Source organism: Pituophis catenifer, unplaced genomic scaffold (assembly GCF_029215685.1).
Source record: "Pituophis catenifer annectens isolate HBS135680 unplaced genomic scaffold, rPitCat1.0.hap2 SCAF_2, whole genome shotgun sequence".
Lineage (NCBI taxonomy): Eukaryota > Metazoa > Chordata > Lepidosauria > Squamata > Colubridae > Pituophis > Pituophis catenifer.
This window is the reverse complement of record NW_027256882.1, coordinates 86,148,804-86,161,990: the sequence shown is the minus strand read 5'-3', so window position 1 is coordinate 86,161,990 and position 13,187 is coordinate 86,148,804. Positions and strand designations below refer to the sequence as shown.

The window sequence follows — 13,187 nt, the reverse complement described above, 5'->3', positions numbered from 1 at the left end:
CTAGTAGTAGCATCAGCACTCAATCTCGATGTATTCCAATATGACATACAGACAGCGTATCTACACGCAAAACTAGATAAGGAAATATATGTAAGAGCACCTCACAGTCAATACACAAACAAGAATGAGACTTGGTTGTTAAACAAGAGTTTATACGGGTTAAAACAATCTGGTAAACGATGGTATGATTGTTTAGTAAAAGTACTTAAAACTATGGACTTCAATGCTACTACTGCTGATAACTGTTTCTTTGTCAAAAAAGGTGATGATTACATAGAGTTTGTATTGATCTATGTGGATGACATTTTATACATAGGTAAACATAAAGAGAGAAGAGAAACATTTGTAACTAAGCTAAATGAACATTTCTCATTGAAATCTTTAGGCAAAGTAAATAAGTATCTTGGTGTTCAAATTAATAAGACTAAAAGAGGATTCAAACTTACTCAGAGAGATAAGATCATAGAGCTCTTAAACAAATGCAATCTAAGTGATGCCAAACCTTGTGATACTCCTATGCAGACTGACTTTCTAAGAAATGCTGATGAATCATCCCCTGAATTCAAAGATAACACGTTTTATAGATCAGTCATAGGTTCACTTCTTTATATCTCTAATTGGACAAGACCTGATATCGCTTTACCCCTCAATTTATTATCCAGACATGTCAGCAAGCCAACTATGTATCACTGGGAAGCTGTTAAAAGGATATTAAGATATCTGAAAAATACATTAGATTTTTGTTTAATGTTAGAACCTAACAATAATAAAGAACCAAACCTCACATGTTACGCAGATGCGGATTGGGCTGGAGACACCTCATGTAGAAAAAGTACATCTGGTTATATATTCCTCTTAAATGACTGTCCAGTTTACTGGTACACTGGTAAACAAGAATTAGTGGCCACTTCAACGACAGAAGCAGAATATGTTTGTTTATCTAAAGCTGCAAATAACCTTGTATGGTTTAATGATTTAATTTCAGATGTTTGGAAAAAACCTGCTCTACCTTTTGTTATGCATGAAGACAATAAAGCAGCTATTGAAATATCTAGATCTGACGCCATTGGACAAAGGTCCAGACACATAGATATAAAATTTAAACATGTGAGACAATTATCTCAGGATGGATTTATTAAAGCAGTGCATTGTGAAACTTCAGAACAATTAGCAGACATACTGACAAAGCCTTTACCTTCTAAGCAGCATAAATATTTGACTTCTAAGTTATATGTTTTGTACTGTCCTGAATCTGAATGTAATTGGTGTAGCATAACGAATCGGCATTTAGAGGGGGATTTGTCAGATGTAAATGCCTTATTCTCTAATGTGTAAATAGCATATGAATGGGGTATCAGGGGTTAATTTATTCTTCACTTCTTAATGTATTCATAATTCACCACTCCCACATCTAGCTCCACCCATTGTATATATAAGGAGCTGTATGCACCCATTTTCTTGCTTCTATCTGTGAATATTCAGTGAATATAGAATGCCTAATGTAAATAAAAGGAGAAATATTTAAACCTTTAACTCTTACTAAATTTATTGAGTCTGATCCTGAAAATATTGCAACAAACCCAATAAATAGTTTTGGAGAAAAATCCAACCTGACAATGGGGTGAGATGATGTGCTTTCAACCTACTTTGTTTGCATACAATTGTAAGGTGTGCTTTTGTGAAAGAGAGACAGAGAAAAATAATTATGACACAGCAGATGTGATACAGAGATCCACACATGCATCAAAAGCCAGTCTTACTGGGCAATTCATTTCCCCATCCTCTCTCTGTCATGTCCAGTAACATCAGAAAAGTAGAATTAAGTTACATTCCCTGCTAAATTAACTCTAATACAAATATAGCAAAAGACTTAAGCCTGTCTCCCTTAGGAACTGAGGCAAGATTAAGACATTGTCAAGGGAGTACAATTATTGCCAGGACATGTTCGTGCTAAGATTATTTATTTTATTTATTTATTATTTCAATTTGTATACCGCCCTACTCCCGAAGGACTCAGGGCGGTGAACAGCCATAGAATAAAACATATAAATACAAAATTTAAAATAAAGTAAAGCGAATTAAATAATTTGGCTGAAAATTTAAAACCCCAATAATTTAAAACCAAATTTAAAATTTCCATTTAAAAAGGGGGAAAAAAAACTTAGGTCAGGCCAGCTTGATGAAATAAGAACGTCTTGAGCACGCGACAGAAGGTACGCAGATCCGGGATCCTCCGTATCTCCGGGGGGAGCTCGTTCCAGATAGTAGGTGCCCCCACAGAGAAGGCTCTCCCCCTGGGGGCCGCCAGTCGACATTGTTTGGCCGACGGCACCCGGAGGAGCCCCTCTCTATGGGAGCGTACTGGTTGGTGGGAGGCTATTGGTGGTAGCAGGCGGTCCCGTAAATAACCAGGTCCTAAGCCATGGAGCGCTCTAAAGGTGATAACCAAGACCTTGAAGCGCACTCGGAAGACCACCGGGAGCCAGTGCAGCTCGCACAGGAGAGGTGTTACATGGGAGCGCCACGTCGCTCCCATTACCACCCGCGCGGCCACACTCTGCGCCAGTTGGAGCCTCCGAGTGCTCCTCAAGGGGAGCCCCATGTAGAGAGTGTTACAGTAGTCCAGACGGGAGGTGACGAGGGCATGAGTGACCGCGCATTGGGAGTCCCAATCTAGAAAGGGACGCAACTGGCGGATCAGGCGAACCTGATGAAAAATCCTCCCGGTCACGGCCGTCAAGTGCTCTTCTAAAGACAGCCATGAATCCAGGAGGACACCCAAGTTGCGAGCCCTTTCCGTGGGGGCCCCCAATAGTCAGCGATGGCACCAGCTGACTATATCGGGACGTCGGAAACCACAGCCACTCGGTCTTAGATGGGTTGAGTCTGAGCCTGTTTCTCCCCATCCAGATCCGTATGGCCTCCAGGCACCGGGACATTACTTCAAGGGCATTGTTAAATGTAAATAAAGACAATAGAGAGAAAATATGAGGTAAAAGAAAGGCAATTATCCAAATATAATTCAAGAATTCTGTCATTCTCTTCAAGTTATCAGGAAACATTCACTTCTTAGAACCTATCAAGATTCCTACTCAATAAAGTGCTGCTTTGGAGAAATCGTTATCTTTCTTTTTCTTTACCATAAATGGAGGTAGGACAGATATTTGATCCCAAATCAAAGTCACTATCATGAACTGCATCATATACATTGTTATAGTGTGAATCTTGGTTAGGTTTTGGTATCTCAAAGGGCTCTATCCTCTGTGGCCTCTCACAGTGGGTGCCAGCCCATTTTGGATAGCATTGACACTGAAAATGATCTTGCATTGACACATTTTGGTCTTGAAAATCTGTTATCCCAAAGTCCCCTTCCTGTAGCTGATGGTCCAGATGGAGAAAGGCTCCTAATTCACTCAGGTCACATCTCACACAACGTCCATTCCCATGACATAGCTGGCGACTACATCTGTTTGCTGCTGTAGTCACATTAGCGATGTAAGGTCCCAGTGTGGTGGTGATATAATGGTGAAGACTCTTGCAGCTCTCCTGGAGAACATTAAGATCAGAATTAGGATTTGGATTTTGAAGAACTCAAAAAGCAGCAGGGTGGATCAGGCCAAGAGAACCATCCATTCCAGCATTCTATTACTAGAGGGAGAAATCAGGGACTTCTACTCATAAGCAGAATATGGATCACATTAGTATTTTCCACGCCTGGTTCTCAGCAATTAGCATGGAAAGGTACACTGCCATCAATACTGGAAGGCAGTACATAGATTAATACTGTTTGATAGTCTTTTCTTCCATGAATTTGATTTAAAAACATCCAGCTTTGCAGTAAACATTATATATTGCAGTAGAAAATTCCATATTTTGATTTATGTGATATATAAAATATTGCCTCAACCTCCTATAATTTTTGTTTGATCATTGTGTGTTCTAATACTGTGACAGAAGAAGGCAATGTTTCCCTTTTTTTTCTCTAAACACAAATTGACTTTATTATTTTATTTATTATTTTTATTTATTTATTAAATTTATATTGCCGCCTATTTGCCCATGGCGACTCAAGGCGGCTTCAGAATATAAAACCACATTTAAAACAATAAAACTAATAAAAAGAATCAAATAAATTAATATAGTATAATAAAATCATAATAAAATCACCCCCCACCCCAGCGACAGCCGGTCACACGAGCCATTTAATGGGCTTCATCCCACTCTGGGTTCCCCAGGCCCGCTGGCAGAACCAGGTCTTCAGCACCTTCCAGAAGAGAATTAGAGTGAGGGCCATTTTAATCTCTGGGAGAATGAGAGGGAGCCACCACGGAGAAGGCCCTTCTTCTGGGTCCCACCAGGTGTATCTCCCTCGGGGATGGGACCCGCAGCATTCCCTGCTTCCCCGCTCTGATGGGTTGGGTAGATGTGACCGGTAAGAGACACTTCCTCAGATAACCTGGTCCCCAGCATGAAGGGCTTTAAAGGTGACAACCAGCACCTTGAATTGCACCCGGAAGCAAATCGGCAACCAATGCAGCTCCCACAGGAGAGGTGATACATGTGCACACCAGGGTCTGCACAAAACCATGTGGGCCGCTGCATTTGCACCAACTGGAACATCCGGATACTCTTCAAGGCAGCCCCATGTAGCACATGTTGCAATAGTCAAGACAGAAGTGACTAAGGCATGAGTGACTGTGAGTAGGAACTGTTGGTCCAGGAAAGGGTATAACTGGCGCACAACTCATTGTTGCACAAAGGCCCTCCTGGCCGCGACCATCACCTGCTCTTCGAGCAGGAGTTGTGAGTCCAGAAGAACCCCCGGATTACGCATAGGGTCTGTTTGGGGTAGTGCCACCCCATCTAAGATGGCAATTCTCCCTGAGCCAACGAACCCCAAACCCAGAGCCACTCAGTCTTGCCAGGGTTTAGTTTCAACCCGTTGCTCCTCATCCAACCCCTAACAGCCTCCAGGCACTGCGAGAGGGAGGACACGGAATCACTTAACTCACCACGGGCTGAGACATACAGCTGAGTATCATCAGCATATTGGTAATACTTCAGTCCATGATAACGGATGATCTCACCCAGCGGCTTCATATAAATGTTGAACAGAAGTGGAGAGAGTACCAAGCCCTGCGGAACCCCGCAAAGCAGTGGGCAAGGGCTGGATCTCTCCCCTCCTATCAACACTGACTGAGAGCAGCCACAGAAGAAGGAAGTGAACTAGGGTAGCACAAGGCCTCCCATCCCCCGAAGAGCTCCAGGAGAATACCATGGTTGATGGTATTGAAATTTACTGAGAGGTCAAGTACAGCAAGGATGGATAAATAAATAAAAATAAAAATAATAAATAATTTTATTTCTATACCGCCCTTCTCCCGAAGGACTCAGGGCGGTGTACAGCCTATTAAAAACACAAAGACAAACATCAGTTAAAAATAATTAAAATTATTACATAATTCAGCTGAAATTTAAAACCCCAAAAATTTAAAACCCAATCTAAAAATCATTAAATTGATAGCCCGGTTTGGCAGAACAGCAGGGTCTTGAGGGCACAGCGAAATACACAGAGGTTGGAGATCTTGCACATTTCTGGGGGCAGTTCATTCCACAGGGCAGGATGCACTACCCCCATTCCGCTCCCACCAGAGATCATCCAAAAGTGCCATTTGTGTCCCAAATCCAGGCCTGAATCATGACTGGTAGGGGTTGAGATAATCCATTTCATCCAGAAACCTCTGGAGCTGCCCTGCAACTATCTTCTCGACAACCTTCTCCAAAAAGGGAAGATTGGAGACAGGTCAGAAATTATCCAACTGGGTGGAATCCAGCAATGGAAGAGGGCAGACCGCAGCCTCCTTAAAGTGCTGGGGCACTGTCCACTCCTGTAGGGAAGCATTAATCACCTCCAGAGTCCACCCGCCTGTCACCTCCTGGGAAACTTTCACAAGCCATGGGTCTAATCCACAGATGCTTGTGCGCATACTCCCTAGGATTTTGTCCATTTCCTCGGGAGCAACAGGGTCAAACTGTTTCCAGATAGCAGGGCAAGAACCTGCTTCAGGGGCTTCCACTGGACCAGCAACCACGCTGGCATCTAACTGGGAATGAAGTTGAGTGATTTTGTCTTCCAGAAAATTTATATATTTTATTAGGTCCGCTCAAGCTGAAAATGTTACAGGTTTTGGCCTATTGGCACAAATAGATGAACAATGTCCTCTAAGAAGAACCAACCATAAAAGAATTATAGAGAATTAGTGAAATCTCACTGTTGGGAAAACATATTACTTCATGAATCTACAGTATCTTGCCTAAACCAGAGTTTAAAGCTGGATAGAATCTCCCCAACAGTTGCTAGGAATGCCATTGGTGCAGAGGAAGTGATATGGACCTGTGCTCAAGTTTCACCTTCACAGTACGGAGCATACAAATGTTTCAGAAATACTCACAAGTGACCGGGAGTAGGAGAGGTCGCCCCAGAGTACAACCCCAGCACTGCCAACTGCTGCACTTTCTCCAATTGTATTTATCAAGTCAGCCTGAATCAAACAAAAGAAAGAAGATAAAATGTAAGGACGTGTCCCAGCTGGTCCCTCAGGAAAGCAAAACTCTTGATTCCATTAAGTTGAATCAAAGGAACTTTTACTGAGAGAAAATGGTTGCAGTAAAGTCAGGCAGAATCTGAAAAACCCCCACAGAGCACAAAGCAATTCTCCTGGTTCCCCAAACCCAACCCCCCTGACCAGTCCACCAGCAGCCAATGTGATGCCGCAAGGTTATTTTGAGAACGCTGAGGTGCTAGGCAGATAACAGTGTAGTCTCAGGGCACGACGGCCTTGGAACCAGGCTGGAATTGGCTGGAAAGCAGTCTGCTCCATCTCCACTCCCACTCCCTAATTCCCAAGACAATTCCACTCCCTAATTCCCAAGCAGTTACAGCAAAAGCAAAAGTATGTGGAAAATGCCAGCAAGCCTTCCTTCCCTGCCCCCCTTTCAACAGACTGGCAGGACACGATAGTGGATAGTGCAGGGGTGAAATGCTCCTGGTTCGGATTGGATCACCCGATCTGGTAGCAATGGAGGAGGGTGGTTCGGAGAACCAATAGCAAAAATCCCCATTGCCCAGCTGAGGCTTTTTTTTTTTTAAACCATTTTTTCTACAACCTCTTTGGCTTTAAAAATGCTTTTAAAAGTAAAAAAAAAAAAGCCTCTGATGATCGCGCGGCTCAGCTGGGATCATCAGAGGCTTTAAAAGCATTTTTTTAACAACCTCTTCAGCCGAAGAGGTTGTAGAAAAAATGGTTTTAAAAGTAAAAAAAAAAAGTTGGCCATGCCCACTTAGTCATATTATGCCCCCACCAAGCCACACCCACAGAACCAGTAGTAATAAATTTTACATTTCACCACTGGGATAGTGAGTAACTCTGTATGAGATGTCTATGGAGATTCTCAGTCATCCAGGTCATGATTGTCCCAAATGTGTTTTTTCAAGAGGCAACTGGACTTTCTGTTTTTTCTTTGAAAACATTTCACTCCTTGGATGAAAAGCAAAACAACTTCAAAGAAAAAACAAAGACCAGTTGCCTCTTGAGAAAGCACCTTTGGGACTCTGATGAGAGGTTCACGTTATAATTTTAGTGATATAAAGTCTCTATTAAGCTGGTTTCAATGGAGCTTAAAGGTCTATTTTCAGAGACCTGGAGGTATAGCGTAATCTTTTTCCTTATAGATACCCCAAATCAGTACTTATGAGTTAGAAGAGTAATGAGATGAACTGGGCTTCAGCTACCATAATTGGGTATTGGAGTCTAAAACAGCTGGAGGATCACCAGCTTGGGATAAGTCATATAGCCAGCCAGAGACTTTATTATTCACGAGAGACACTTATGTTCTATTGAATTCACTGGTCAAACAAATCTTGCATGTGTCCTCATGGCTGAAGAGCCTGACAGATTTGTTTGACCATTGCACCAAAGACCAAGTGAATACCTATAATCCAAGCAATAATCATTTTTTAGTTCTGTATACACATTTTTGGAACACCGAAAGAAATTAAACTACCCGGTAATACTTTACATAACAGTAATGGTATGGAAAAATATTTTCTGTAAAAATTTCCCAACTCCTATTTTCCATTATGCATAGTGTTATTTATATGAGATTTTTTTCAATGCAAACTAAACATTTTCCATAGAATTGTTTTCTTTTAAAAAATTCCAATTCAAAATGTTCAGGAAAATCTACAACACTGAATAGCCCTATAGTCAGAATAAAAATTTAACAAGAGCAAACTCCTTTTGTTTAATTATTCAGTTTGAAAAACATGCAATTTGTCTCTACAGCTGTTGTTAATAAGTAGCTTTTTTCTTTCTATTAAAACAATAATCTGCAAAATTAATGAATGGACCTTACTTACTGCAGTTCCATTTTTAAACATAATATTTTTACTGCAATTGATGACTCAAGACTGAAATACTGTTTACTGAATGGCCATGAAGCAGGAAGTTTCTCCCCCATTTAATCTACTCCAAGAATAATTGGAAGAATGCAGTACAGGGCTGACAGTAGACTGTGTGGATGGGGAAACCATATATGTCATTCAGAACTACTATGGAAAAAAAGTGAGATAAATATAACAAAGGAATCATGTACTGTAGAAGTGAATACAGCTCAAAAAATGTTTTCCAGCCAAATAATAATGTAACTATGATTTGCAAACCCTGGATCTATCAATTCCCCGTACTCTGAGCGCCCCAGAGTGCTTACCTCAGTCAGATACTTTGAAGAACGCCTGTAGGAAACCCTGGAATATGGTAACACAGGAAGGGGATGCTCTGTGCCAAACTGTGCCACACGGAATGCCTCGCCGAGACGGTGATGTACATAATGCTGGCGGTACAAAACTGGTACTTTCAGTGGAAGGTAGATACTGGGATAGAGGGCTGAGGAGATCTTCCACAACCACATGAGCTGATCATTCCACAGGACCTCCTTCGGATTACATTGACCAGTATAGTTCTCCACTTTCCCCCATTTGTCATTGAAGCAATCAGGAAACCTATAGAAGCCCCAGAAACCATGTGGCCTCAGCTTCTTTCCCAGAGCTAGAGTAGTCTCCATCAGCACCCGTGCGGCCTTTTCAAACTCTACCTGAACTAAGTGAGTTTGCTCCTCAGGAGAGAGTCCATGAAATCTTTTCCTCACCCATTGTTTAGAGGCCTCCCTATAAGCCATTTTGGGGCCCCAGTTTCTTCTCCAGAGAGGTCGCCACTCTTCCCAGTCTACCACTGCCAGACCTTGGAAGTTATTGTTCAAGAGTTCTGTGATTTCCTTAGCGGCTTTCTCTAGATGTCTCTTCAGATTAACCTTCTGAGGGATCCCCCCATTATGCCAGTTACCCTGTGGAGATATGTAGGGATATAGTCCAAACTTGTTTTTGTAAAAAATAGTCATATTTTGTCCACGGAACACATTGCCTTTGTTCTCCACAATGCCATAGACTTCCAGAGGTAATCTGATCCCAAAATGCTCTTGACATCTGATTGTGGGTAAATTCCACACCACAACAAATGGTTTATGCTGGATGATGGGACTGGCAGCTGCCTGCTTCCAGCTATTCCCTGCCAGGGGTCTAACAGATGCAGTACAGAAGGTGATGCAGATCCAGATAATTCTCTCCAGGATCATGGTGGATGGAATAAGCTAGTATCTATTCTGGAACTCCTCAAGCTTTGTTCATAAATGTATCCCCTGACAAAGAGAAAGGGAGTGATGGATTAAATAAAATCTGTCTGCCTCTTATTTACTTCTAACTCAATAGCATATAATACACAGAAAATTAAAAAATAAATTGACTTAATTAAAGTTAAACCACTAGCTACAGAGAACCTTGTAATCATAACAGTTAAAATGTCAGATTAGAATTGGGGACACCCAGGTTTGCCTCCTCCCTCAGAATAACCAATGGTACTATGGACAGCGGGACAGCTTTAAAGTCATACTATTCATGAATCACTGTCCTGACTTCAGGATAGTCATTATTTCTCAAATTGTCACCTTCTCACAATGGTGTAGGGATGGGTGGAGAGACCCATAATCTATTCATTGTGGAAAACTAGAATAGAAATATAATCAATCAATTCATTCATTTAATCAAATTATCTGACACATTCATTGTACAAGCTGAATTTTAAACTGAGAATCCGGCTTCATAAGAGAAATGCTTTGTTTATTACAGAGTAGGAAGTATGAAGCTTCTGGCCTCAGGTTCTCTTGTTCAGATTTGTGAGGATTGCTTGCTGTTTTTCTAAAAGCCTGCTAGTGAAGAGGGAAAGAAAGGGTGTCAGGATTAAAACAGATGCCAAAAGAGCAAAAGAAAGCATCACCTCTAGATCAGGGGTGTCAAACTCGATTTCATTGAGGGCGGCATCAGGGTTGTGTTTGACCTTGGGGGGCCCACGGGGGGCGTGGTTGGGATGGGTGTGGCCAGCTCAACATCACTTGTGTCAGGGGCGCCTATGGTGGCCCGAGCGCTCCGCCAGCAAAAATGGGCTCCCAAGCTGTTTTCACTGGCAGAGGGTTGCAGGAGGCTGTTGCAGCCAAAAACTGAGCTCAGGAGCCCGTTTTTGCTGGCAGAGGCATCGCGGGTTGGTCCTTCACTGTTTCCAGGATGGGCCTATGGGCCAGATTTAAACACCCAGCGGGCCAGATCCAGCCCCCGGGCCTTGAGTTTGACACCCCTGCTGTAGATCATCAGGAATCAAGGTGCCTTACAGAATTACTACTATTAGATCAGCTTTATAAACATCTGTGATCTTAAGAGATAGTTCACTTGTTAGGCCCATGCCTTGCAAAATATCATTCTATGACAACTAGGAAACAGTCTTCCTTGTGGTGGGCATGTCCTGTGTGGATCAATCATCTTCCTTTTGCAACAAACCAAGACTTACAGTAGGTATGCGTTAGATAAATTTAAAAATATATCTTTTGCATTGAGCTTTCCCAATCCACTATTCGTCTCAACCAACCAATCAATCTTTATTCAGTCATAGATCATAGCAAATAAAACACAAAAATCACAATTAGAATAAAGAGGGAAATATATTCCTGCCGAACACCTGCCTAGAGGAGATATTACAGAATAATATATTCTACCATTTAAGTGATGCCTCTCCTTTTAGTAATGGCTGTTGGGAGGGCATTGAATCTGGCCAAGAATAAATCGCTTCTAAATTTTGGGATCATTATGCAACTAAGATATCTAGCTGATTGGAAAAAGTGTACCTCAAAAAGGTGCTTCTGGGTACCACAGGAAAGTCTGCTTGCAGCTCTAAATCAATGGCCTGCTGTTTGAGATCAGATAGTGCGTGTTCATAATCCATCTTAGTGATGGTTGGCTATAAAGTTGTACTTTGGCATATATCGTCCTGGTACCAGGAAAACTCAAGTTATCAAATCATAATTAAAGGAGCCAAACTAGCTGGGAAAAAAAGGAGAGCTAAAGCCAACAGGAGAAAATGAAAATCCAGGCAATAGTTTATATTTTAAATAGGCCAGTTTCACAGTGGAGGACCATGTTTGAAATGCATTGAGGTGCACCTGTCTCTAATATTTGTCTTTTTAAGTGATGCTTTTCATGTTTTATAGCTGCTATAAATAACTTAAGGACATTGATTATGATAAGTGGCCTTCAAATCATAAAAAGGATAAAATAAATAGGCTTTGGCATGTGGTTCCTAAGGAAACGCATAGGGGAGGAGGGACGAAGCAAAATTCTCCACAGCTTGACTGAGCACATCCAGACAGGTGAAGGAACTCCTCAGGAGATAAATCCAACGACTAAATTTTTAAGGTGGAAATGGTGAGAATATTTAGTGGGAACTGCCAGGCAAAGGCTGTTGTTAACTAGGTGACCTAAAATTAAATTCTGATGAGTAAAACATGTTTGGATCAACACAGAAAATGCTGGGAGGAATGACTCTATGGTAGTTATGCATCTTCCCAACCAAGATGTGCAAGTTCCTGTCTGGGCAGCTTCCACTTGGTGGTTTGGATTGTTTGCTTTGTTAATACCTAGTTGAAGAAACTGCAGACCAACCTCTTTCTACAATTTTAAAAACCTAGTTTGCATTGATGAGGCTTTTGACTTCTCCCACATTGAAAGAAACCAAGATAAGGTAAAATGCAATTTTCCCATTTTGCTGTCAAATAGATGTCAACTCTCATAAACCTCAGCCAGGAAAATTATGGGAACTGATCCCCCACCCCCCACCTTCACTTGGAAGGCACTATATTAGGGCAGGCTAGACCAGAGCATTTCTTCCAATCTTTCTGATTCAACTAAACTGGTTACAAATAAAAACTACAAACTTCCCATGTAGTTGATAAGTCAACATCAAACTCTTTTCCACACTTGTACCCTGGCAGAAGCGGCAGGCTTGAAATCCAAACTTCATTGCAGACCCAAAAAATTAATTCTCTGTACAATATTTTGCTCACACTTTGGGGTCTACATTAGTAACATGATCATCATGGGAATACTCCAACAGTCACCTCACCATTTTACAATATTTCCTGTTAGCAGTAAGGCAATAAGTCTTTTCTCCTAGCTGCTATTTCACAAGTTGTGCAATGCAACCTCCAAGCCTATAATTCTATAATATTTGTCAATAATATTCCTGCTTCTGTTTGTTGCTTTTGTTTGATCTGTGTTTTTGTATGAGAAATATACTAATGGAGATTATTTTAGTAAAATACAGTATACTCTTATTTAATATCTATCCATGCTTCTGTGTGTGAAAGTGAACAGAAAGAGAGTAGCTTTTATCTTGGGGAAGGTAGAAATAGCTCAAGGAATGTACTTGAAGACCAGAAACAGAATAGCATTGTGCTCTGAATAATAGGACACTTGAAAAGCCCTCTTTGATGTGCCATATTCATAGCTGAAATGAGAGGCATTGAATGTAAATTTGCTTAGGATAAATTATCTTTGAGAACCAGCTTGATAAAGTGGTTAAAAGCACCAGGCATGAAACGGGGAGACTGAGAATTCTAGCCCAGGGCTAACCGGGTGACCTTGGGCCAGCCATTCTCTCTGCCCTAGCAAAGCAAGGACCAACCCTTTCCAAAAACCTAGCCAATAAATCTTAGAGGCTTGTCCAAGAGTCAGGATAAATTCAAAGCCA

At 41.5% G+C, this 13,187-nt stretch overlaps 1 protein-coding gene across 1 annotated transcript; it reads right to left on the bottom strand.

The window, feature by feature from the left end:
* Positions 1-3,120: 3,120 nt before the first annotated feature.
* Positions 3,121-9,690, bottom strand: HYAL3 (hyaluronidase 3). The gene is made up of 3 exons (XM_070933735.1): positions 8,770-9,690; positions 6,453-6,542; positions 3,121-3,546 (listed from the first exon to the last, which is right to left on the bottom strand). Exons 1-3 carry the CDS (start codon positions 9,688-9,690, stop codon positions 3,121-3,123), a joined length of 1,437 nt encoding a protein of 478 aa, XP_070789836.1.
* Positions 9,691-13,187: the final 3,497 nt, after the last annotated feature.